This window comes from Eucalyptus grandis, chromosome 4 (assembly GCF_016545825.1).
Source record: "Eucalyptus grandis isolate ANBG69807.140 chromosome 4, ASM1654582v1, whole genome shotgun sequence".
Lineage (NCBI taxonomy): Eukaryota > Viridiplantae > Streptophyta > Magnoliopsida > Myrtales > Myrtaceae > Eucalyptus > Eucalyptus grandis.
In genome coordinates this window covers 26,886,570-26,911,286 of record NC_052615.1, presented here as the reverse complement: position 1 = coordinate 26,911,286, position 24,717 = coordinate 26,886,570, and the positions used below count along the sequence as shown (strand labels likewise).

The 24,717-nt window shown below is 39.3% G+C and overlaps 1 protein-coding gene and 1 pseudogene across 1 annotated transcript; both read left to right on the top strand.

Annotated features, from left to right (window-relative positions):
* The first annotated feature begins 15,618 nt into the window (after positions 1 to 15,618).
* LOC120292592 lies at positions 15,619 to 20,164 on the top strand. The gene is made up of 3 exons (XM_039310860.1): positions 15,619 to 15,782; positions 19,533 to 19,845; positions 19,955 to 20,164. The coding sequence occupies exons 1-3, from the start codon at positions 15,619 to 15,621 to the stop codon at positions 20,162 to 20,164; spliced, it is 687 nt and encodes a 228-aa protein (XP_039166794.1).
* A 442-nt stretch (positions 20,165 to 20,606) lies between these two features.
* LOC120292591 lies at positions 20,607 to 23,144 on the top strand (annotated as a pseudogene).
* Positions 23,145 to 24,717: the final 1,573 nt, after the last annotated feature.

Below are 24,717 nucleotides of genomic sequence, written 5' to 3'. Positions count from 1 at the left end.
ATAATAAAGAATACTAACATAAATGGTCATGGAACTTTAACTCAATATACAATATGATCCCTCAATTTTAAATTTTTTCAATGACAAAAACTGAAAAGTAGCTTTGAGGAGAATATGATTTGCATATTTCAAAGAATAAATTGTACATAATAATACAAAAGGAAATCAGAAAAGAATATACATGTCCTTATCTTCCTATTTTATTTTCGAAATATCCTATCAATATTCCATATTCCTAATTGATTGTATCAATTAGAATCGCAATCAATGATCAAATCAAATCCTTTCCCCAATTTTCAGTGGTCCTTAAACTTTAGTCCATTCAAAACTTTAAATTCATTTAATATTATCATTGAACTTGAATTAATGGAATGATAGCATTAGTTTATGACTAAATTGGACATATATTAAAAGTTTAGGGATTACATTGAATAAATTAAAATTTCAAGGATAATATTATATATTAGGCAAAAATTTAGAAATCACATTCAATACATTAAAATTTTAGGGATTATATTACATAATAATTTTTTACATCCTCGTTAAAAGAAGGGACGTAGGAAGAAGACTTTCATGTTGTCGCACATGGAAGACCTGACATGTTAGGTGCAAGAGAAATTGAAGAATATAAGGGAATGTGGGCTTTGCTTGTCTCTTTCTACTTTGCTTTAAATGTGTTCCCTTCTTGCCTTTTGTCTTCTTAGTCAAAGGTAACGCGAACATTGAACATAAAGACAGATGAAGAAGAGGAAGTCAAAGGTAATCATTTGCCTTGATGTACGCGTCTAGGAGGAATTAATGTGGGAGGCGCCGAAGTTTCAGCTTGATTCATCTACTGGCAATCCTAATAAAAGGGGAAGAGAGGGAGCCAAGGAGAGCCAAGTCCTTGATGGCCAGAGAGAGAGAGAGAGAGAGAGAGAGAGAGAGGACTATGAGAGTGCATAGAGAGAAGTGTGGAGAGAGTTATTCTTGAGAGGGATTTTCTCATTACAATTACATTTGAGTGATTTAATAAGTTAAATTCTTATTAATAGAATTTGTGTAATTCATTGAGTGAAAGACTAAAAACCGTGTGAGTTATTGAGTATAATTAAAGATGAGAAAACACCGAGAATATATTGAGTGCTTGAGTGATTGTTATTTCATTGTGTCTTTTATTTTTACAATAAAATTCCGTGTTGCTTTTCTCGTGGATATATGTGTCAATATTTGGACTAAATATCGTAAATTTGGTATCCGATTTCTTTCCTTTTTTCGACTATTTTATCTAATTTTGCTTGCCCTCTATATTCGCAACAGTGTTATTACTCGAATGTGTAATTAATAAGTACTAGCACTTTTTTCCCCTCCTTCTACGAGAATCTTTAAAATCAAGATTGAATTGAACAAATACAGCATTGGCTAATGCTAGGTACATATAGAATTATTATTTTTAAACAATAAATGGTATCATATTAAAATGTAGGTAGACATTTAGACAAGTTGACCATATCTAGGAACGTATGAAAGTCTTCCACATTGCTCAATATTGAGTTTCTCAACAGTGAACATGAGGCCATTGCCTTGGAAATCAACTATCCATTAATGCCACCAAAACGTTGAACAGTATCATTGGCTTTTCGTGAGATTTTTAGTGTCTAGAAAGGTAACTCATTCAAAAACTTAAGAAAAATGAATATCTCGACAAATTGCACAAACAGATCTAACATATTCCGTATTCTTAATTAGTCCTGTTCGTGCAATAATTTTGTACTGCACGACTGCTTTAAGTTCTATGCAAGTGGTGAACAAGGTCAAGTATGATACATGAGTGACGTGATTTTAGTTAATCCATGTCTTTTAAAGGTTTGGTTGCATAGAGAAATAAATATCTAGAGTGAGTTTAGAAATAACTGATCGAGAAATGAGATAAGAAGCACATAGCGAATTAGTTCACTTTGTCCCTATCGTGCTTGGGGACCTCAAGACAAGGTTCACACAATCAATCTATAATCTTTCAATGTGAAAGACAGTTTGATCTCTTGTAGTGATTTTTGTCACAAAGTAGGAGAAATAGAAAAAAGAATAGAATCTGAATTCGTATTGATTCAACTTGTTTTTCATTGCATGTATTAGCCTCTATTTATTATACAATATATGAACAATTTAAGGACAATATAAAGTAAGATACATGAGATCAAATCCCATCTTAAATTGATTTGATCGATCGATTATGATCCTAAATATCAATCATGATTCTTAATTGATCCCAGCATATCTCCAACAATTTTCACTTATAGAATGTTTATTTGTTTTGGAAGGGGGGTGGGTCAGACCATCTATAAACTCCATTGTGGTTAGTGTTGATGAGAAAAGCCAGCGACCAAATCGAGAGAGAGAGAGAGAGAGAGAGAGAGAGAGAGAGAGAGAGAGAGAGAGAGAGAGAGAGAGAGAGAGAGAGAGAGGAAGCAGCGGAGAGCTAAGAGCAAGCCAAGTGAAATGCCTCATAGAGTGGAGCGGCCATGCACCGGGCCTCCTGCGGGCAGTGAACCCGGTACTTCTCTTCCTTTTTTGTTTTCGCGCTCTACTTTCATCTTTTTCTTAGCCTTAAGACTTTGTTGTTATTCTTGATAAGTCATGCATTTGCTTTTAAACTTTTTAATAAATTTTGTTTGGCTGTAATGCAATTTTAGAAGATTATGGTAAGACCTTTCTACATCTATGACTGTTGATGATTGTTAAGTTAGAGTTTACCTTGCCATGAAGTTTGTCTTGTTCGCTTCAATCGGATATCTCAAAAAAGAGGATATTGATTCTCACTATTTTCTTGTGTGGAATATAGATTTCTCAAGAAATAGGTCTCAGGCCTTTCGGGATTCAATATTTAGCCCAAATATTTTGCATTAAAAACCTAAAGTGGATGGGCAAATTTATGTACATTCGGGGCAAGTCATTGACCGACCTTCTATCTCCTAGAATACAATCAATTATGCTCACATGTTTTTAATTTTTTTCGGTAAAACATGACGACGAGCTGCCCTATAGATATTGTCCACCAGTTCATTATGTAGTTGAGATAAATTCAGTTATTGAATTATTAAATTTGAACACGTATGAATTTGGTGCCCGCCGTCCTTGACCTCAGTGTTGGGAAAATGTGGCTTCGAATTGGGTAAAACAATGAAGTCGGATCTTTAGAGTAATCAAGTTGGACTTTGAGGCGTGATATCACTTTCTTTAAGAATTTATTTGCCCTACAATGTTGCTAGTGGTCATCGGTAGATTTCCTCCAAGATACAACAAAGTCTCAAATGAGAATACTAGATAACAATTCTAGTATTTCTCCAGGGTCTCTCATGGGAAACAATTAGAAACAATGAGTGTAGTTTCTTTCAAAAGAAAACGAAAAAAAAATAAAATGGAAGAAGATGTATGTTTGATCTCAAAACAAACGTACTTATCTTTGTCCTTCGAATAGAGGCAACCTTTCAAAAGATTGCAAAAAGAATGTCGCGACCTACCCTTGAGGGGAGACCCTCGAGGGGAGGGAATAGGTTTAGGGGTATTGCCTAAAGGACGGGCCTAAGGCCCATGATTAGGCATGAGCTCTCCCAAGCCCATATCCCGCGTGATGTTGGAATATTTTTAGGAATTTTGCACAAAAAGAGTCGCCACTAGTCTATTGGGGTCGTCTAGAAACCAAGTGAGGCATGGGAGCGCGCCTCACTTCCTACGCAACAAGAGAATCTAGGGTCGGGGACTTGATTACACTAATTAGCCAATTAGTGCCATTTCGGTACCTAATCTTGTTCATTTTAACAAAATGATTTTTGTTAGGCAGTTTGGATTGATTTTATGCTTATCCACTAACATGTGAGGTGATCATGCGGGTGCGCAATCATTAAAGTAACAATCATAGCTATTCAAAATCCTAATTGTAGTAAAATTAAACACGTGCAATTAAACACAATTAAATATACAAATTAAACATACGACATAATCAAAATATGAGCAAGTAAATGCCTAATTACACTAAGAATGCAAAACGTAGCAATTCCTAACCAAACCCCATCATTTTGAATTTTCGAAATTTTTGATGTTTTTATAAATTTTTAAATTTTTAAATTTTTTTAAAATTTTTAAATTTTTTTTTTAAATTTTTAAATTTTTAAATCTTTTAAAATATTAATTTAATATTATAATAATAAAAAACGACCTGGGTCGGATCCCCGGATTGGGTCCGACTCGGTTTGTTGAAAAGGGCCCAAGCTCGCAGAAACTTAGCCGGGCTGGGCCTGATGTGCAGGCCCAGTCCGGTCTAATTTTTTTTTTTAAAAAAAGGGAAGCCCATAAAGCCCACAAGCCCACATGCAAGGACAACCCAAATCCAGCCTGAATTGCTCGAAAACCCTACCCGGTTTGGAGGCTCGCTCGACCCGGCCATGACCTGATTTCGTGCCCTCTTTTCAGGGCTTCTTCGCAGCGGCTCGGCGAGGATCAGGGGGACGCCGACGACTCGGCGGCGGCGGCGGCGGCGCAGTGGGCGGAAGACGATGGCAACAGCAGCAGGAACGACGACGGCAGCTCGGACGACGTCGGGTTGAGGTGGATCGGCAGCGACGACTGGGTGACAGCAGCGGCAGATGATACGGCGGAGGGGAACGACTCCCAAATCTGATCGAGCGTGATCAGATCTGGGCCTTTGGCGTACCCCCGGCACGATGGGGGGGATTAGTGCTAGTTGCAGGAGCTGCCGAGATCAGCGGAGGGTGCGGAAACAGCCACAGCAGGGCGGAGATTCAGATGGTTGTAGGGAAGCAGCAGAGCAGTGAGCACTGGACGAAGGTGGTGCGAGATTGACGAGCGGTGCTTGGGTGGAGAGGGTGTCGGGCGCTTGGTGGAGGTGGCACGAGCGGTTGCAGACGAGCGGCTCCGTCGCGCGGCGGCTGACGCAGCGAAGGCTTTGAGCGACCGCAGGGCGGAGCCGCTTAGGCTCTCTATTTCACTGCTTCCTCTCTCTCGAGCTCCCCCGTTCTCTTCCAGCTCTCTCTCTCTCTCTCTCCCCTGTTTTCTCTTCGCTAGTGTTTTCCCGGGGTTTTCCTTTCCGTTCTGTGTCTCCATTTCGAACTCCCCTTTTCAGCCCTTGTCTCCGCTAGGGTTTTTTTTTTTTTTTGGTTTTGACGGTTGAAGGAAAAGAAGAGACAAGCACGAGTCTGGCCAAAAGAGAAATGGGCCGGGCGCGCACGAGAGAGAGGAAAAATGGAGGGCCGGGTTGGGCCCAGCTAAATTCAGCCCGACCCGGCCCCTCTCGTGTCCTCTTTCGTGTTTTTCTTTTGTTGTCTTTTGTTGTCTTTTTTTTGTTTTCTTTTTGTTTTCTTTTTTTTAGAGACTAATTCCTAATTTGTATGTGATTAAGTTTTAAATAAAATGGTAAAATTTAGGTGCCAACAGTTGCCCCTCTTTGAATGGGAGCTTGAAGAGGTTCCATTCAAAGATAAAATACACCTAAATTATTTTGGCGATAGAGTGACCCTAGGTGCATAGGCACGTATCAGGTCGACGGAAAGAAACTAATAACTATGTAAGCGCATCTTGTCAATAAGAGGAAGAGAGACCCCGGGCTATAGAAATATGCCGTGTCATAAGAAGAAGGACTCCGGGCTACAAAGCTCTCTGAGCTACAAAAGCTCTCCGAGCTACAAAGCACACAGTGTCATAGGAAGAAGGACCCTGGGTTACAAAGCTCTCTACGCTATAAAGCACACCATGTCATAGGAAGAAGGACTTCGGGCTACAAAGCTCTCCGGGCTACAAAAACTCTCCGGGTTACAAAGCACACCTTGTCATAGGAAGAATGATTCCGGGCTACAAAACTCTCTGGGCTACAAAAGCTCTCCAGGCTACAAAGCACACCGTTTCATAAGAAGAAGGACTCCGGGCTATAAAGCTCTCCGGGTTAAAAAAGCTTTCCGGGCTACAAAGCATACCGTGTCATAGGAAGAAGGACTTCGGGTTACAAAGCTCTCCGGGCTACAAAAGCTCTCCGGGATACAAAGCACACCGTGTCATAGGAAGAAGGACTCCGGGCTACAAAAGCTCTCCTGGCTACAAAGCATACCGTGTCATAGGAAGAAGGACTTCGGGCTACAAAATCTCTCCGGGCTATAAAGCACACCGTGTCATAAGAAGAAGGACTCCGGGCTACAAAGCTCTCCGGGCTATAAAGCACACCGTGTCATAAGAAGAAGGACTCCGGGCTACAAAGCTCTCCGGGCTACAAAAGCTCTTTGGGCTACAAAGCACACCGTGTCATAGGAAGAAGGACTCCGGGCTATAAAATCTCTCTGGGCTACAAAGCACACTGTGTCATAAAAAGAAGGACTCCAGGCTACAAAGCTCTCTGGGCTATAAAAGCTCTCCGAGCTACAAAGCATACCATGTCATAGGAAGAAGGACTCCGGGCTACAAAGTTCTCCGGGCTACAAAAGTTTTCCAGGCTACAAAGCACACCGTGTCATAGGAAGAAGGACTCCGGGCTACAAAGCTCTCCGAGCTACAAAAGCTCTCTGGGTTACAAAGCACACCGTGTCATAAGAAGAAGGACTCCGGGCTACAAAACTCTCCGGGCTACAAAGCACACCGTGTCATAAGAAGGGAGAGAGGAATGAGGTCTCCCCGTGTAACAACGGGTTTTGACCGGGTTGAAAATGCATGATTTGAGGGAAACCAATGAACTTTTGTAGATGACATGATTTAAGATTGACCATGAACCTTTTGAAAAAATCGCAGTTTAAAAATAGACTTATGAACATTTTAAAAGTGTGGTTTAAGGATAGACCTACAAATCTTGTGGTTTAAAGATAGACCCACGAACCTTGTGGTTTAAGGATAGACCCACGAACCGTGTGGTTTAAGGATTGACCCACGAACCTTTTGAAAACTGCATGGCTTCACTGGGGAATCCTGTCAAACTCAACTTGAGCAAATGTCATTAGGGACGTCATCAAGAGACGTATTGACAATATTACAGCATTAATCGAACAAGTTAATCAAGCTAAGTTTGACTGCTTTAAAGAAAACATTCGATGTCAATTAGCATCATGTAGCGCAAAATTGTCATCTTGCTCGGGGATGTATCATTAATCATCAAATTCTCTTATTAGAATGGCTACGACTCGTGAAAAAGACTCATTAAGCATGCCAAACTAAAGCTTCTTAGTCAGAAAGGGCTTCTCACACACTCTCGATAGAATGACTGCTTGAGTAACTGATTGCTGAGGGTATCTCACATAACCCATGTCAAAGGTTTCTAGAAACATTCACAATGAGCACAATTTGATTGATCAAAAAGGCCTTTTGAAAGGACCGTAATATAGGCTCAATTAGGGCTTACACAAAGGAATGATTGCTTTGAGGCCAATAAAGGAATATTTGTCGCTATCTTCTTCGGATTTACAAGTCGAGAACTTGGAAGATAAGACAAGATATAATTACTTCCACTCCTTCAAGCAATAGCTTTTTTGTGGTATTCTCATTTTCACTCAAACCATCCCAATCAGAAGAGACTTTGGAAGAGGGTTGTAACGTTGGCTCGGGAGAGACTCGAAAGGCTTAAAATTTTCAAGAGGGTTTTTAAGAGTCGGTGATCATCATGGCATCGTGACCAGGTCACTCGATCTTTCCAAATCATTTGGCTTTTGAAATACAACGCATCTCAAAAGTCCCTTGACTAATCATTTATGCATGGGAGCTTTGTCCCTTTTTCTAACTTTCTTTGCACTTGCAATAATTTTTTTTTTTTTTTTTTTTTTTTTGCAGGCACTTGGATTGTGATAATTTTTCATATAAGATGCAGCCTTTTGGCTCTTTTTCTTGACGGGCATTGGCATTGCTTTTACCAGGCACACTGCTTTTTCATGCCCCCTAATTTGTCGAACTTTTTGCTTTTGAACTTTTGGAGCTCTTATGACTTTCGAGATGCTTTTCGCATTTTCTCATGACTGTCAATTATATTTGGTCAATTCTTATGCCTTGCCCCATTGAAGGGAGATGATTACCGCTCAGGATTCAGAAAATGAACAATCAAGCCCAAATTGGTTAAAGCAATGCGTATCAATGTTTGGGTGGAGAACGAAATGCTCTTCTTCACATTGGGATGAGTCAAGATCTAATGAGAATTCCTTTGAAGCTATCACTAGAAGATTGATGCAAGTGAAAGTAATAGGATCTTTCCCAATTATTCGCTCTCCAACACAACTGTAACCTCCTATGCTGCCCCAATGTAGGGTCGTTCTTGACAGGGGTTGGAGGATCATCTATATTTGGCCCAAAGGGCTAGCAATATGTCAGCTTAGTGCTTGGGATTGATGAAGGAAATGTCTTTATCATTTCGATCTTTGCGCTCAATGCGAATGGATCCTTCATCCTAAGAGAATGTTGTTTTTCACTCAACTCTCAAAAGTGTTTGAAGGATGTATTTGGAAATGGCTTGCCTTTCTTCATCCTAAGCAATTCTTGTTTGGCACGGTTAACGTCTCCATTTCACTCTGCTAAGATCGTCTGAATAGATTAATCTCCATAGGGAAATTTGATTCAAAATGAATAATCCACAAAATGAGAAAACAATTTTGAGATAAAAAGGATGCTCAAAAAGCTTGTAATTTTTTTTTCAATTATTCATTTTTGTGCTTGTTTTTAGGAAAGCGCCAAAGGTTTTTTTTTTTTTTTGGTAAAGAAAATTCTCTGTTTTTTACTTTTCTTTTTTTTTTTTTTTTTTTTTTTTTTTTTTTTAGGAAAAAAATGAGAAGAAGGATACTTACCTGCAGTATGGTGACTCAGTAACCCTGTAAAGAATGTGAAAGAATATGTTAGTGCAAAAATCTTTAGGGATTGAAATGTTGAAAACGATACATTATTACCCTTCATTCGCTTTCATCCTTTGGGCGCTAACATCTCTTGGATTCACCTTTGTGGATATTTGGTAACTCGACAATACCCTTCCCTTGCATTCGCCTTTAAGTGTTTGACATCTTCTTGATTCCTTGGCAAAAGGCGCCGCTTCTACGGTCAATGTGCAACTTTTTATCACCCTGTAAGAAGGGGAGATGAAACGAGTTATCTCAATTCTTAGTTAGGTTCAACTGAGGAACGATACATCCTTCTTGATGAATTTAACAATGTCGTTCCAGCACACTTCATTGATGGGTGATTGAGAGATTTTTCTTTAAATCAAATGTTGTTCTCCCACTCTTTATATAACAAACCTTTGTTCCGTTTGAATCTGTCCTGTATCAAAAAAAGGACATGTCATTTTTTATGCTGAGGAGAATCAAGTTTAGGAATGAGATACATCCTTTTCAAAGTCGAGCGATCAACATCCCAAGATATCTCTCATGGAGGAATGAATAATATTGCCCCTCTGCTTCATTTGAATCTTTCTTTGTTTAAGATGAACAGGACTCAATAACGCTCCATCGCATTTATTGGAACTTTACAAAACTTGGTACTCTTGATATCTCCTTGACAATGAAAAGAAAATCAAGTCAGAAATGGTATCAGAAATGGATAATTGGAATCGATACAGTTTACTCTTCCTTCGAATTCGTCCTTTTGGATATTTGGCAACTCCTTTCATTTGTCTTATCATGCAAAGTGAACGAGATCGATGGGTTGTTTTGGCATCTAAGGCATTTGCGAATAACAAAACTTCTCAGAATGGAATTCAACTTCATTCCGCCTCTATGGAAAATTGGCGCTGAGGATGCTTCGACGCATGCTTACTCTTCAAGCTCCATGAGCCTACATTTTTATCTTTTATAATGAGCAAATGTCGATCTCAAATAAACTCATCGTCCTACCGAAGAAAGCGATTTCATAAAGAGAGAGCCTTAAGCTAAGCTTTCTTGAAATTCATTTTGGAAGGTAAACATAAAGATTCACTTAAAACACTTCTGAATTCGTTTTTTTTTTTTAAGGGATGATTTTCATGAAGTTGAATTCCATCATAAAAAAAATGAGTTGCATGATTTACAAAAGCATCAATTGGATTTGCAATTAAAACCTAAAATGGAAAACATAATTCTTAACAAGAATAAGAACAATGATAGAATACAAGAAACTCTTGTATAGGTAATGGTAAAAATCAACTCCTGTTCAAACTCTAAAATTCACTTCTCTATGTGGTCCAACACGAGAATGTCAATGAGCATCATGCATAACCTGCAAATAGACGACAATGTCAGTACGTGAATGAGAGAAAATGATATCTCAATGAGGTCGCTTCTTACAATAAAATCGAGGCGATGGTACATGCCCCACAGTCCTTATTACGGGGTTTTAGTATTTCGTTAAGATTTTATCATAAGAGAAGACATTATTAAAATAATCAATCCACGGCCATCAATCGAATGTCTACTTTTATTCCAAAAATTTCATATGCAAAAGTGTCATTGATTTTTTATTTCGAAGAGATTGATTTTCTAATTTTACTCTTGCAAAAATTGAGGTGACTTCTATTTTGAGAAATTTGTACACAAAATGATTTGCAATTTAGTCCCAAATGTGAGAATGAGAGAATTTGATAAAAAATGCAATTTCAATTTTTGTGCCCCAATATAAAATCACAACTTGAAAGTTTTTTTTTTTTTCAAACTAATTTCGACCCCCATAACTAGAAATTTAAACAAAACCATGTGTTCAACAGGGCCCAATCAAAGTGTTTAGAACTTGAGTTCAATGTTCACTTGTCAAAGAGTGATTGCTAATTTTTTCAATCATAAGTCTACAGCACCAAGGGCAATAGATTGATGTTCGTGAATTTCAAGATGAAAGTTCAATAAAAAGGAAAATGGTACTTACAGCGGATGCCGACCTTTGTCTCTTTTTTTCTTTCTTTTTAAAAAAAAAAATTGCATAGACATGCATATGGGATGTGGTTCGATTTCTACTCTATTCGGCTCAAAATGAAGCCATGGGATCACATGACTAAACCAACAAGCTCGTGGCTAGGTCGTGTTACCCATGACTGCGCTTCAAAAGGACCGACCCGTGTCGCATGCTCGCAAACCAGGGTGGGGACCTCTGACATCAAGAAAGAAATTTCGGGGTTAAGATGGGCGACTCGTACTACATGCTTGTAGTTGGAGTGGTATCCACCTCAACACCATCCTAAGTGATCCAATGTGGCCTAGGTTCGGTGGCAGGTTGTGTGTGCTAGGGTGTAGTGCAATGCAAATGATACATGCACAACAATTTATAAGCAATCAACACTTCATACATGAAAAATAAACCATACATTCCTACACCTCCCTGCAAGACAAAGGTTAGCAAAAACTTCCCCTTATACCTCTCATTCTACAAAAACTGTTGACACCTTAAAAAAAAATTATTGCATGAAGATTATCTAGGTGTTTAATATAGTTTTTCTAATGGAATATGTTTTTCCTAAAAAAAATTAAAAAAAAAAGATAAAAAAAAAAGCTGGGGCCAATGATCTAAATGTGACTAGCCAAGCCCATGAGGTCAAATTGGAATTAAAATGGCAAATTGGGGGCAAAAATGCAATTTTCAAAAGTTGAGTGACCAATTTGCAAAATTTGCAAAATTTTGCCCGAACCCTTAAATCATTATCTTGGCCCCCAATTAAGTTGAAATTGAACTTGTGTCAGGTCTAATTAATCGAATCGGGCAAAAAGGACCTAATTGCATTGAATTTGGCATTTTCGGACAAGAAAATGGCAAACTTTGAGGGACTTTCTTGCAAACTTGGGTGGAGAAAATTGCAAAAAATGGTCAAGATCTTAAACTACTATACATGAGCTTTCTAATTGATCAAAAAACGCAGCCAAATTAGTGGATTAAAGCACTCAAATCAGCAGCCAAAACTCAGTCCACGAGTTGGTCTTAATCCGGAGTTGCTGAGTAAGCAATTTGGTGGCCCCACCATATCCTCCTCAGCTGCCCAACCAGCCCGATCTTTGCACTTGATGGAAGACCGTATATATCAGTGCAAGTGGGCGAAAATTGGCCAGAGATAAGCTTCTGACAGCACCGGAAAATCGCAGCAAAACCTGCACACTCAACAGCCGCAGAAGTTAAAAAATTGGCTAAGTCAGAAGAGTAGGTGAAGTAGCCCTGTTGACAGGCTTGGTAGGTGGGCAAAAGGCTGACCAAAAATCCCTTAATTCGGGGGATAAGGTCACGGAAGCAAGGTCTTTCGAGGGAAAAGAGAGAGGAGACGAGAGGGAGAGGACAGAGCTCGGAATCGATCCCCAAAGAAGCCCTCAGAAGCAACTTCAGAAAAGCAAAAACCCAGAAATTCCAGACCGACCTGGAGAGAGAAAAGTGAGATTTTCACACACCTGTGGCCAAAATTAGCCAAACCCTTCAACTAGAGAGTGAAAATTCATTCAAATATCTTTCCAACCATAGGTCGCAAGTCCCAAATGGAGATCGGGAAGGCCTCCTAAATCCCCCCGAAAACAGTGCCCTCCTGGCAGGCCAAGAAAGTCCGAAATTTTTCTAAGTGTTGAGCCTGGTTGGTCACGAGTGAGAGAAAACGAGTATTTTTGAGAAATTTGAGAGACAAATGAGGAAAATATTGACTTTTAACCCAAACTATAATACATATAGTTTGGTGTGGTGTCAAGTTTTTCAACAAAATACATCTTGAAGTCTAATGTTAGAGGTCAATGAAAACCTTCGTTGTCAGTTCTCTTTTTTGCAGATCTTATTTCCATTTGAAGAAGCCAACTTCCACAGGCCCCCGAGGATAATTTGTCGGTTTCATTGGCCAAGAACCACTTGAAAAGGAAACTAGGAAGCAAGGTAAGCATCCTAGATGTATTAATTTTCGAGTTTGAGCATGTTTTGATCATGAAAATTAAGAGGAAAATCAGCCCGGAAAACTGATTTCTGAGGCTGAAATTTTCTAAGTGTTTGAAATCTCTTCAAGAGTTTTGCATGTGTGCTTCTTGGAGAGGTCATTTTGATGTTGTTCGGTGGGTCATTCTCTATGATATTTCTTGCATTTGAAAGCTCATATTACCTACTTTCACTTGGATTAAGTAATGTTTCCCTTAGATCTTGCACGTGATAAGTGATGGGGCTTGAATATGGGCATGCAACCTGTTTGTTTGATTTGGGTTCAAACCCAGATTTGTAAAATCAGTTCAGACTTGCATATTTGAGACCGATTTCAACCTAGTTCTTGTGTGTTTTAAGTTATTATTTCTATCTAATATGATCTTGATACTTTAGCTCCACATAAGATTGCTCATGCGTTGAGATTAAAGGCCGCAAACATGGCCCGAGGAAGCTGGTTTGGGATGATTTAATGCACGCCAAGTGTTCAACAAAATGCACAAAACAAGTTTCAATCTTGAAACGGTCGATTTGAGCCCGGTTATTGTGATATTCATGTGCTGTGTTGTTCAATGTTAGCATAGATCGATTTAAGGAATTATTATTTTTTTAAAAAAAAATAATTAAAAAAAAAAAGAGAAAAATATGAAAACTTCAAAAATATCAAAAATGTTAGATAGCATCAAATTAGGATATAAATGACATATATGAAATTTTCCTAATTTTAAAAGGTCATTTTCCTAATTTAATGCTATTTTGGTATTTTATAACCATTTTTGTAAATAATCTATTTTGTGTAGATTACAATTATTTAGAGTAATTTCATGCATACTTATATTTCCATTTCGCTCACGGGGGTCCTGTCCCGGGGCGTGATAACAAGGCCATGTAATATTATTTGCCCGACTTGTATCGGGTCTTTCTTTTCCGCATTACTTTCAAGTCATTTCAATTTCTTAGATATTTACTTGCGCACCGCTTTTCATTAATTTGAGTGTAAATTTTTCTTCTAAATTATGTTAGGATTAGTTTAGACATTAAGGAAAACAAACCTAAAAAAAAAAAAAAAACATGTGCATGGACGCTTAGCGGTTTTATAAAGATTATAATTGGTAATCAAGATTGTGTGGCCATTTAGATGAACAACCTTTCAAGTTAGTGGTACAGCAAGGGCGCTAATAGAAATATTAGCGTAAACAAGTCCCCGTTCCTAGAAATCTCTGGTTGCGTAGGAATCGAGACAACACTCCCGTATCTCGATTGGTTTCTAGCCGACCCCAATAGGCTAGTGGCGACTCCTAAAAATATTTAGGTTGTTAAGAACTAAAAAACAAAATCCAACGTCGCGCGAGGTATGGGCTTGGGAGAGCCTGTGCCTAATTTAGGGCCATTGGTCCACCTCTTTAGGCAAATACCCCTAAACCCTCTTCCTTTTCCTTCGGACGGAAAAAAGAGGTCGTGACAAAAACATTTAACACCTTTAATGTTAGGGACGTACCTGGAATCCTTGCTGCTAAACAAAAATATTTTCGAACAAGATTAATTTAGGCCTAAGTCCTCTAAGGTCTAGAACCAAGTTCCCAGCGGAGTCGCCAAGCTGTCGCGACCTATCCTCGGGGGGAGGGAACGGGTTTAGGGGTATTGCCTAAAGGACGGGCCTAAGGCCCATGATTAGGCGTGAGCTCTCCCAAGCCCATACCCCGCGTGACGTTGAAATATTTTTAGGAATTTTGCACAAAATGAGTCGTCACTAGCCTATTGGGGTCGGCTAGAAACCAAGTGAGGCATGAGAGCGTGCCTCACTTCCTATGCAACCAGAGAATCTAGGGTCGGGGACTTGATTACACTGATTAGCCAATTAGTGCCCTTTCGGTACCTAATCTTGTTCATTTTAATAAAATGATTTTTGGCAGGCAGTTTGGATTGATTTTATGTTTATCCACTAACATGTGAGGTGATTATGCGAGTGCGCAATCATTAAAGTAACAATCATAGCTATTCAAAATCCTAATTATAGTAAAATTAAACACGTGCAATTAAACATAATTAAATATACAAATTAAACATACGACATAATCAAAATATGAGCAAGTAAATGCCTAATTACACTAAGAATGCAAAACGTAGCAATTCCTAACCAAACCCCATCATTTTGAATTTTCGAAATTTTTGATTTTTTATAAAATTTTAAAATTTTAAATTTTTTTTTTTTTAATTTTTTAATCTTTTAAAATATTATTTTAATATTATAATAATTAAAAAACGACCTGGGTTGGATCCTCGGATTAGGTCCGACCTGGTTTGTTGAAAAGGGCCCAAGCCCGCGGAAACCTAGCCGGGCTAGGCCTGATGTGCAGGCCCAGTCCGGTCTAATTTTTTTTTTTTTTTTTTTTTTTTTTAATAAAAGGGAAGCCCATAAAGCCCACAAGCCCACATGCAAGGACAGCCCAAATCTGGCCTAAATTACTCGAAAACCCTACCCCGTTTGGAGGCTCGCCCAACCCGACCATGACTTGATTTCGTGCCCTCTTTTCAGGGCTTCTTCGCGGCGGCTTGGTGAGGATCAGGGGGACGCCGGCGACTCGGTGGCGGCGCAGTGGGCGGCAGACGACGACAGCAGCAGCAGGAACGGCGACGGGAGCTCGGACGACGTCGGGTTGAGGTGGATCAGCGGCGACGATCAGGTGACAACGGCGGCAGATGATACGGCGGAGGGGAACCACTCCCAGATCTGATCGAGCGTGATCAGATCTGGGCCTTTGGCGTACCCCCGGCGCGATGGGGGGGGGATTGGTGCTAGCTGCAGGAGCGGCCGAGACCGGTGGAGGGTGCGGAAACAGCCACAGCAGGGTGGAGCTTCAGACGGTTGTAGGGTTGCAGTGGAGCAGCAAGCACTGGACGGAGGTGGTGCGAGATCGACGAGCGGTGCTCGAGCGGAGAGGGTGTCGGGCGCCTGATGGAGGTGGTGCGAGCGGTTGCAGACAAGCGGCTCTGCCGCGCGGTGGCCAACGCAACGAAGGCTTCGAGCAGCCGCAGGGCGGACCCGCTCGGGCTCTCTTTTCACTCCGTTCCTCTCTCTCGAGCTCCCCCCGTTCTCTTCCAGCTCTCTCTCTCTCTCTCTCTCTCTCTCTCTCTCTCTCCATGTTTTTCACTTCGCTGGTGTTTTCCCAGGGTTTTCCTTTCCATTCTTTGTCTCCATTTCGAACTCCCCTTTTCAGCCATTGTCTCCGCTAGGGTTTTTTTTTGGTTTTGACGGCTGAAGGAAAAGAAGAGACAAGCACGAGCCGGGCCAAAAGAGAAATGGGCCGAGCGCACGCGAGAGAGAGGAAAACGGAGGGCCGGGTTGGGCCTAGACCAAATTCGGCCTGACCTGGCCCTCTCGAGTCCTCTTTTGTGTTTTTCTTTTGTTGTCTTTTTTTCTCTTCTTTTTTTTTTGGTTTTTTTTGTTTTCTTTTTGTTTTCTTTTTTTTAGCGACTAATTCCTAATTTGTATGTGATTAAGTTTTAAATAAAATGGTAAAGTTTAGGTGTCAACAAAGAACAAAGGCAACATTTCGTGAACAAGTACGTCTCAAAGGTTACGTTGAAAAGACATTAAAAAAATTCGAAATTAAATAAATAATAAATAAAAAAATAACGGTAACTTTTCGTGAACGGTCGTACTGTTTTAACAAGATTTATAGTTAATTTTTATAGAAATAAATATGAATTTTCAATAAATAAAAATAATGATCGTTGATTAGTACCAAATCTCGTCCACGTGCGCACTCACATCTTTTCGATGTGGGATAAGGCACCTCTTCATTTGTTTTATAAACAAACTACTAACAATCCCTCACTTTTGTTTATAAAACAAAAACAAAAAATAAAACGTTAGAAATATATATATCCAAAATTTCCATAAGATTAATATACATACATAAAGATATCTTTCGAGTTAAACCTTTACTTAGTGCAAGTATCTCAAAGCTCTATAAAAGTCACAAGTAGCTCGGCTTTAAACTTGTACTTTGATATAATAGAACTGGACATACCGCACATATACTAACCTCATGTTTCAGCGAGAAGTTCTATATTACTCCATACTATTATGGCATTATGCTTGATCCTGTTTCATGAGCTCTTTATAAAGCAACCCTAACTTTCGTAAGAAGCGGTACCACTTCTAAGCTCATATAGGTGAAGTATTTACAATGTGCTTATGTTACAATTAACACATTACAAATTTGTACTATACTTCATTAAGAATTCAATTCAACTTACAAAACGTAACAAACGATACTAACTTCTCATATCAGGGCTACGTCAGTATCAAACAATCACTTTCAATAACTTGTTTTTACCCAATAAACCTTCTAACTAGTGAAGTTCTAGAAAAATATCGGGTTACCATTACTGGTAATTTTAATTAAAGAGTTTTAGCCCCATTTCTTATGATGTTATTATTATTATGTCTCTTAGTAAAGCCTTTGTCAAGGGATTGACTAGATTATTACTTGACCTCACGTAGACAATTATTATGGTATCATCTTTAATAAATTGTCTCATATACTCATGTCTTAGACTAATATGTTTAGACTTACCATTATAGGTGCTACTATAAACTATTGCCAAAGTAGCCTGACTATCATAGTGAATAAATAGGAGGCATAGGACTATGCCATAATTTGATATCCAACGAATTCCTAATTCATTCGGCCTCTTTCCCAGTTGCCGCTAAAGCAACAAATTCAGATTCTATCATTGAATAAGTTATGTATATTTGTTTCTTGCTCATCCAAGAAACAACACATTCAGGTAATGTGAAAATTAATTCATTAGTGGATTGTTTATCTCTCACACTTGTAATCCAACTAGCATCGATATATCTTTCTAATATAGCTGGATTATTATAGAACACTAAGATAATTCTCAAATGTTCTATATTTGGATTACTAGTATATTTACTCAACTTGCACAAAATCAAGTCTAGTTTAATGCATCGCATACATTAAAGACCTTATAGCACTAACATATTTAAATTGTGCTACTGCTCTACTAGTATTATAATTTAATTTAATATTGAATCAAATGGAGTACACATTTCTTTGAAGCCAAGAAGTTTGAATTTATTTAACATCTTTTCCATGTCATCACTTTGGCTCAAAGAATAACCCCCACTATTTTTTCTATTTTTTATTTTTTTAACTTTAATACCTAAGATAGTATCCACTTCTCCTAAATCTTTCATTTTGAAAATGAAAGCTAGATATTTCTTAGTCTCAGTGACTTTAGTCATATTGATTCCAAAATTAAATATATACACCAAATCTAACTGTACAATTGAATGTAACATTTCCAGTAAAACAAGCAAGTGACAAATTTCGATGAAACGTTGTAGTGTTCCCACTTGGTTCTGAATATCTCGTTGCCGTCAAATAATATAATATTAACATCTCTAAAAGCGCAGTGATAATGAGAGCGGAGAAGGTAGTGAAAATGATCCATTGGCCTCGGTGACTGATTCCCACATGCTGGTCAACGCACGCCACATCGTGAATAGCTTCACCAGCATCTTTACCTCTCTTCCTTGTGCAGTCTAGTTTCACCATATCTTGATTCATGATTTGATCGACTCTAACTTCATTGTAGGAAAAATAAAGTCCTTAAAATTGTTGGGAAAATATGGCTTCGAATTGGGTAAAACAATGAAGTCGGATCTTTAGAGTAATCGAGTCAGACTTTGAGGCGTGATATCACTTTCTTTAAGGATTTATTTGCCCCACAATATTGCTAAAGGTCATTGGCAAATTTCCTCCAGGATACAACAAAATCTCAAATGAGAATACTAGATAGCAATTTTAGTATTTCTCCAAGGTCTCTCATGGGAAACAATTAGAAACAATGGTTGTAGTTTCTTTCGAAAGAAAACGAAAAAAAAAATGGAAGAAGATGTATGTTTGATTTCAAAACAAACGTACTTATCTTTGTCTTTCGAATAGAGGCAACCCTTCAAAAGGTTGCAAAAAGAACAAAGGCAATCTTTTGTGAATAAGTACGTTTCAAAGGTTACGTTAAAAAGACATAAAATATTCGAAATTAAATAAATAATAAATAAAAAATAACGGTAACTTTTCATGAACAGTCGCACTGTTTTAACGAGATTTATAGTTAATTTTTATAGAAATAAATCCGAATTTTCAATAAATAAAAATAATGATCGTCGGTTAGTACCAAATCTCGTCCACATGCGCACTCACATCTTTTCGATGTGGGACAAAGCACCTCAGTGGAATTGACTGAAGCTGGATAATATTTTGCTGTTTTTCTTTGCTGAGTTTGGAGTATGCAGTTTAGACGATGAACTTATGAAGAAGTTATTTGAAGTTGAGATTGTTTTGTGACGAGTTGTGCTGATATAGAGGTTGAGCATCATATTCAGATTGAAGATAGCACTAAACTTGCTTCTGAAACTCATATGCAAAGACTCAAGATGATCGTGAATGTGACAAAGATTTATCTTTTCCTTTAGTGCAATCTATTAGCCATTCTATTTTTATATGTATGTTTCCATGAATTCTGTTTTAATGGTTAAGTGATGTCATGCTTTGATGTTTTATGCCTATAGTCATTGAACTGATTTCATGTTATTTTGCTTCTGCCCATTAGATCCTTTCTGATCAAGTAAAGCCTTTGCGCCTGTAAATTCGCAGTGTAAGGTTATTGGAAGTGGTTAGCCAGCAACTTGGCATCCGGTGGAGCCGCTGGCGCCACCTCTCTTCTTTTTGTGTATTCCGTGGATTATGCTCGGACCCGTTGGCAAATGATGCTAAGGTCGTCAAGACGGGAAGCGAGAGGCAGTTCAACGGCTTGATCATTGTCTACAGGAAGACGCTCAAGTCTGATGGCATCGCTGGTCTCTACCGTGGATTCACCGTTTCGTGTGTTGGGATAATAGTCTACCGCAGGCTTTACTTTGGTCTGAATGATTCTCTCAAGCCGGTGGTTTTTGTTGGTAAAATGCAGGTATGCAAGCTTTTCATCTTTTTTAGAATGTCAATGTGTGCAACTTCTTACATAATTTCAGTATTGCTATGCTATACCTTCAACTTTTGATTTGCTTGAATGATTGCAGGATAGTTTCGGTGAACCAGGAACAAATGGGCAGCATAGTTTTTACCAACTCCAAGTGGTATACTCAAGAATTTTATTTGTGACAAACCTTGTCAGATGCTATGTTTCCATTGAAGGTGTAGTGATTTATGGATCTGCTTGCTTTTTTGATATGTGTCTAGGTAGGGATGATTTGTCTCACAATATGCTGGATAACATTCATGCTCACTAGGGGTGTGCATGGTTTGGGTGGGCGGTTCCCGACCTAGAATCGGGAACAGCCCGCTAAGAACCGGTTCTGAAAAATTGGAATCGGGAACCGCCCGTTAGTTGCATGGATCCACCCAGGAACCGGACCGCCAGTCCGGTCCAGTTTCCGGGTGGATCCATAGAAACGGTCCAACTTCCGTGTCTTCCCCTTTTCGCCCTCCTCACATCTACTTATTATGGCTCTTCTGACCATGGTAGCTTTATTCTCCTCAAGCACTAGCGCGGCGGCGGTGGCGGTCGCGACCCTCGCGCCGCTTCCGTCTCAACAACCACCACCATCTTTGCCACCGCCTCTGCCTCCGCCGTCTCTCACTCCTCTCTTGAGATCGACAATGAGGAGGACAACGGGGATGATGAGCCATTCTTAGACCTGGAGTTCGCTCCTGTCCTCGAAAATGAGGACAATGGGGGGAGGCTTGAGGAGGGGGAGGAGGAAGAGGGGAGGTAGAAGCGGGACGAGCCCAACAATGAAGAGGACAATAGTGACAGTGAATGCGGAGGTGGTGATGAGGATGGCGACGATGTGAAGAGAGAGTTCAAGTTTGAGGGAGGGAAAGAGAATCAACTCACCATTTCGCCAAGTTCGGACTAAGAATCGAAGAGAGATGAGTAGATTCGGAGGTGAATTGGAGAGGAAGAGGGAGCTTGGGGAGATTTTGAACTAAGAGAGACGAGATGTAGTAGGAGAGTAATGAATTGAGACAAGATGGTGATTGGAGCCCTAAATTTTAGATTTGTTAATTCGAATTTTTTAAATATTAAAAATTATTGTATTATTATAATATAACTGGTCCGGTCCAGGTGGGTGGGTGGACGGATCCGCCCATGGAACCGGGAACTGGACCGGTACCCACCGGTTCCCATAAATTGGAACTGGGAACCAGACCAGTTCCCTTAAGAACCACCGGTTCCGGGTGGTTCCGGTCTGGTTCCGGGCAGTTTGGGCAGGTCCTGATTCTTTTGCACACCTCTAATACTCACTGGAGCAGCAGCAAGTGTGCAAGATAAAATGCAAAGGAGTTTGTACAGTAGACATGGACAATGTGAAACAACAGGTGGAGGTCACTTCTTCTCTCACTATCACCTGTCATCTCTTGCTCATTTGTTTTCCTGCATGCTTTCGCTTTTGAAGTGAGTTTGTAAATGTTTTAAGCAAAGCCGTTAGTCACTGCGATAGCTGAAGTTTGTCTTTTATTAAAAAAATTTCAGTGATCAGATATTCCTTCATTTTGGGACTCATTCTACCTTCTGTTCTCAATTGTTTACTATCTATCTTTTTATACGGCAATACTTCTCACTTACGACTTGTGGGTTAGAATTGTATGATAAGATACCTAGTGCATTTTTGTGTAATGTGCGCTCTGACATTTTTTTCCTCAATTTCATGAATGGACAGGAGCGAACTGGAGGGAAGATCATTTACAGTAAAGGTGGGGTAATATACCTTTTTAGGGGCAGAAACTGTAACTACAAAACTCGTCCCCGTGTTCCACTGATGCTGTGGAAACATGTTGAAACTCCTGTGTATCCAAGGTTGATTAAGAGGGTTCCAGAAGGTTTAACACTAGAAGAAGCGACAGAGATGCGCAGGAAGGGACGGACACTGGCACCAATATGCAGACTTGGTATACCTATTATAGCTGTTCTTCTGATGGATCAAATAAAAATGTCTTTATTTGCAATACAAGGGCTAGGGCAATACTTTCATTAAACCTTGTTGGGATTGGTGGGGAAGTATTTCCTTTGGAAACCATTGGGCTGTTGACACTTGTTAAAAAAGATTGAATAGTATCATTTTATGCACCAGCAGACTAACTATTCAGTAGATACATATGTTTTACAGGTAAAAATGGTGTCTACTGTGATCTGGTACGAAATGTTAGAGAGGCATTTGAAGAGTTTGAATTGGTCAGAATAAATTGCAAAGGGATGAATGGCAGTGATTATAGGAAAATTGACGTGAAACTCAAGGTCTGTGTGATCTCTAGTAGGATATATTCTGTATATTTTTGTCTCATAGTATTGATGGTTAAGATGTGTTGTTCAATGTTCCTCACTTCCAGGACCTAGTCCCATGTGTGTTAATTTCATTTGAAGATGAGCACATACTTATGTGGAGAGGAAGAGAGTGGAAGTCTTCCTTTCCAACTCCTAAAGTTTATTACAAGGATTATCCATCTAGTGTTGATCGTGCATGTGAAGGATCTCCTCTTCCAGTAATCTCAGAACAGGATGAAAAACAGGAAGTTCCTGGCAAAACCAGTCCTCCTTCAAGAAAACGAGGTATATGGAGTTACTGATGCAGATTCAATTTTGGGGGAGGTTGATGGAAATAAAATCACTGTAGGCGGCAAAAGCAGTGAAGCAGAAGAATCAGAAGATGCAAAGAGCATCAATGTAGCTGCTGCTATGCCCGATGTTGCTGCGGAAGAATCCGAGACCATGGTGGAAACAGAGAAACTGCACGATGTTTCAGAAGCTTTGCCTGATCAAGTTCAACCCACTAGGTCAATGCCACCTTGCTCAGAACAAGTGCTTTTACTGTTAAGGCAGGCTGTCGAAAACGGCAGTGCACTTATCTTGGATACTAATTCATTGGATGCTGACATTGCTTACCAAAGGGCGGTTGCTTTTGCAAAGACTGCTCCACCTGGCCCCATTTTCAGGCACCGACCTAGGAGAGTTGTGTCCAAGAAGATTGTGAAGGAAGAAGATGTAGATGCCGAAGGCGAACCTTCTTCTACACTTACGGAGAGGGGAAACAAGCAGAGAGATACGAAAATTCAAAGGAAAAAAGAGTTGGATGAACACCACTTGAATGTATCACCACTAGGAAGCTTGAGGGTTGATGAACTCGCCAAGTTGTTGGCATGAGTTTTAATGCTTGTTGACATTTCATGGGGATGCATGTATCAGCTTCTCCACAAAATTTTGTCAATGCGATTGATGTTAATCTCTGTTGATTCTTGACACCATGGTCTCTTTTCTCAAAAGCAATTTGTTACTTTGCTCTTTTCCGTTTCCCCTTTCGCTAGCGAATTGAAATATAATGCACTTTTCTTTTCAAGTGAACACTTGATCAAATGAGACGTTTAACTTTCCCGCCTAATTAGCTTTACACTCGTCATCATCAAGGAGTATGGAGGATAGTGTGGCTTAAGAAGAAGAGATTGCACAATGCTTTGCCAGAGGTGATGGCAATGCATGAAGTGAAAGGGGTGACTCATGAGTATCGGTGCTGATCCTGATTCTTAAAATCTCCTCTTTTTCTAGTCAAAAGATTAGCTTTACGAGGAGAATGTGGATTGAAGCATTCTAGTCTATACTCAATCTAAATAACGAATTTTCATGACTCCAATGATCTCTTCATGGAACTTTAAGTTGTTTTTAGAAAGAGAGGGAAAGACAACTCAATGCTCCCGGCCAAAAAAAAGAAAAACCATTCACTCAAACCTCCATTAAGCTCTGAAATTTGATCTGTCTTTTTTTTTTTTTTTTTTTTTCTGATGGACTAAACATAAGTATGTATTACTTCTGATCTCTGGATGAAACTCCTGAGAGAGTCACTCGTGCATACATGTAATGTAAATTGAAAACCATATCTTCATGGGCTTTCCAGTTCACCATAAGCTCGTACATAGCTCGATGTTATTGCCTTCCAACCGAGAGAACGGAAGTACAATACAAGAACACGGGATTCCAAAATAGGTGTAATGTATTCCACGTGGTTTATTTACCTCCAAACAATGGATTTTATGTGTGTAATCAAGCCATCTTCAGTAAAAACTAGAAGCAGCTAGCCAAGCATTCCGGTGAGGTGCATCGTGCAGAAGAGAGATTCTAGTTATAGCATCCTCGCAAAACGAGCGCCCTGTCCTCCTTTGAGCATTGTCGCAGAAGTCTCTCTTTGGTTGTCGTCATTCTGCATAAGACAAGACGATCAAGAATCAGATCACTCAGTTTATGAATCAAATTGATTCAGAAGCAGAATCATCAAGAACATGCATCTTCTTGTAACTGTCCTTCGATTATTAAGAATAACGAGGCATTGTTTCAACAGTTATCGAGTAACTTTACAAATAGTCATTACTATGATCCACGATTAACCTTGTTGTCTAAGAAAGAATAACAAGAAAACGTTTGTTGCTTTCCAAAGGGGAAAAAACATAACATGTGCAACCAAGATCAGATTCTTCGGTTTAAAGGCCCTAAATCTCTCAACAATTACTAAATTCCCACCATATAATCTTCAAGAAAAAGTACTTGAATGAAAAATGATATAAACAATCAAAAAGACATGGAAATCACGTTGACCATTTAGTAGTAGCCCATATATTACGGGCATATGCTGATCTTATATTAACAGCAGCAGAGCCAAAGTTCCTAGCATCAAGCCAAAACAAAAATTTGCTTGATCTTTTATCAAGGTCCAGATGTCGGAAGATCTTGCTTCTTCACAGGGACCTCGTGCATCAAGTTCATAAACAAGTAGCTGGCAGTCTTACAGTTTAAAAC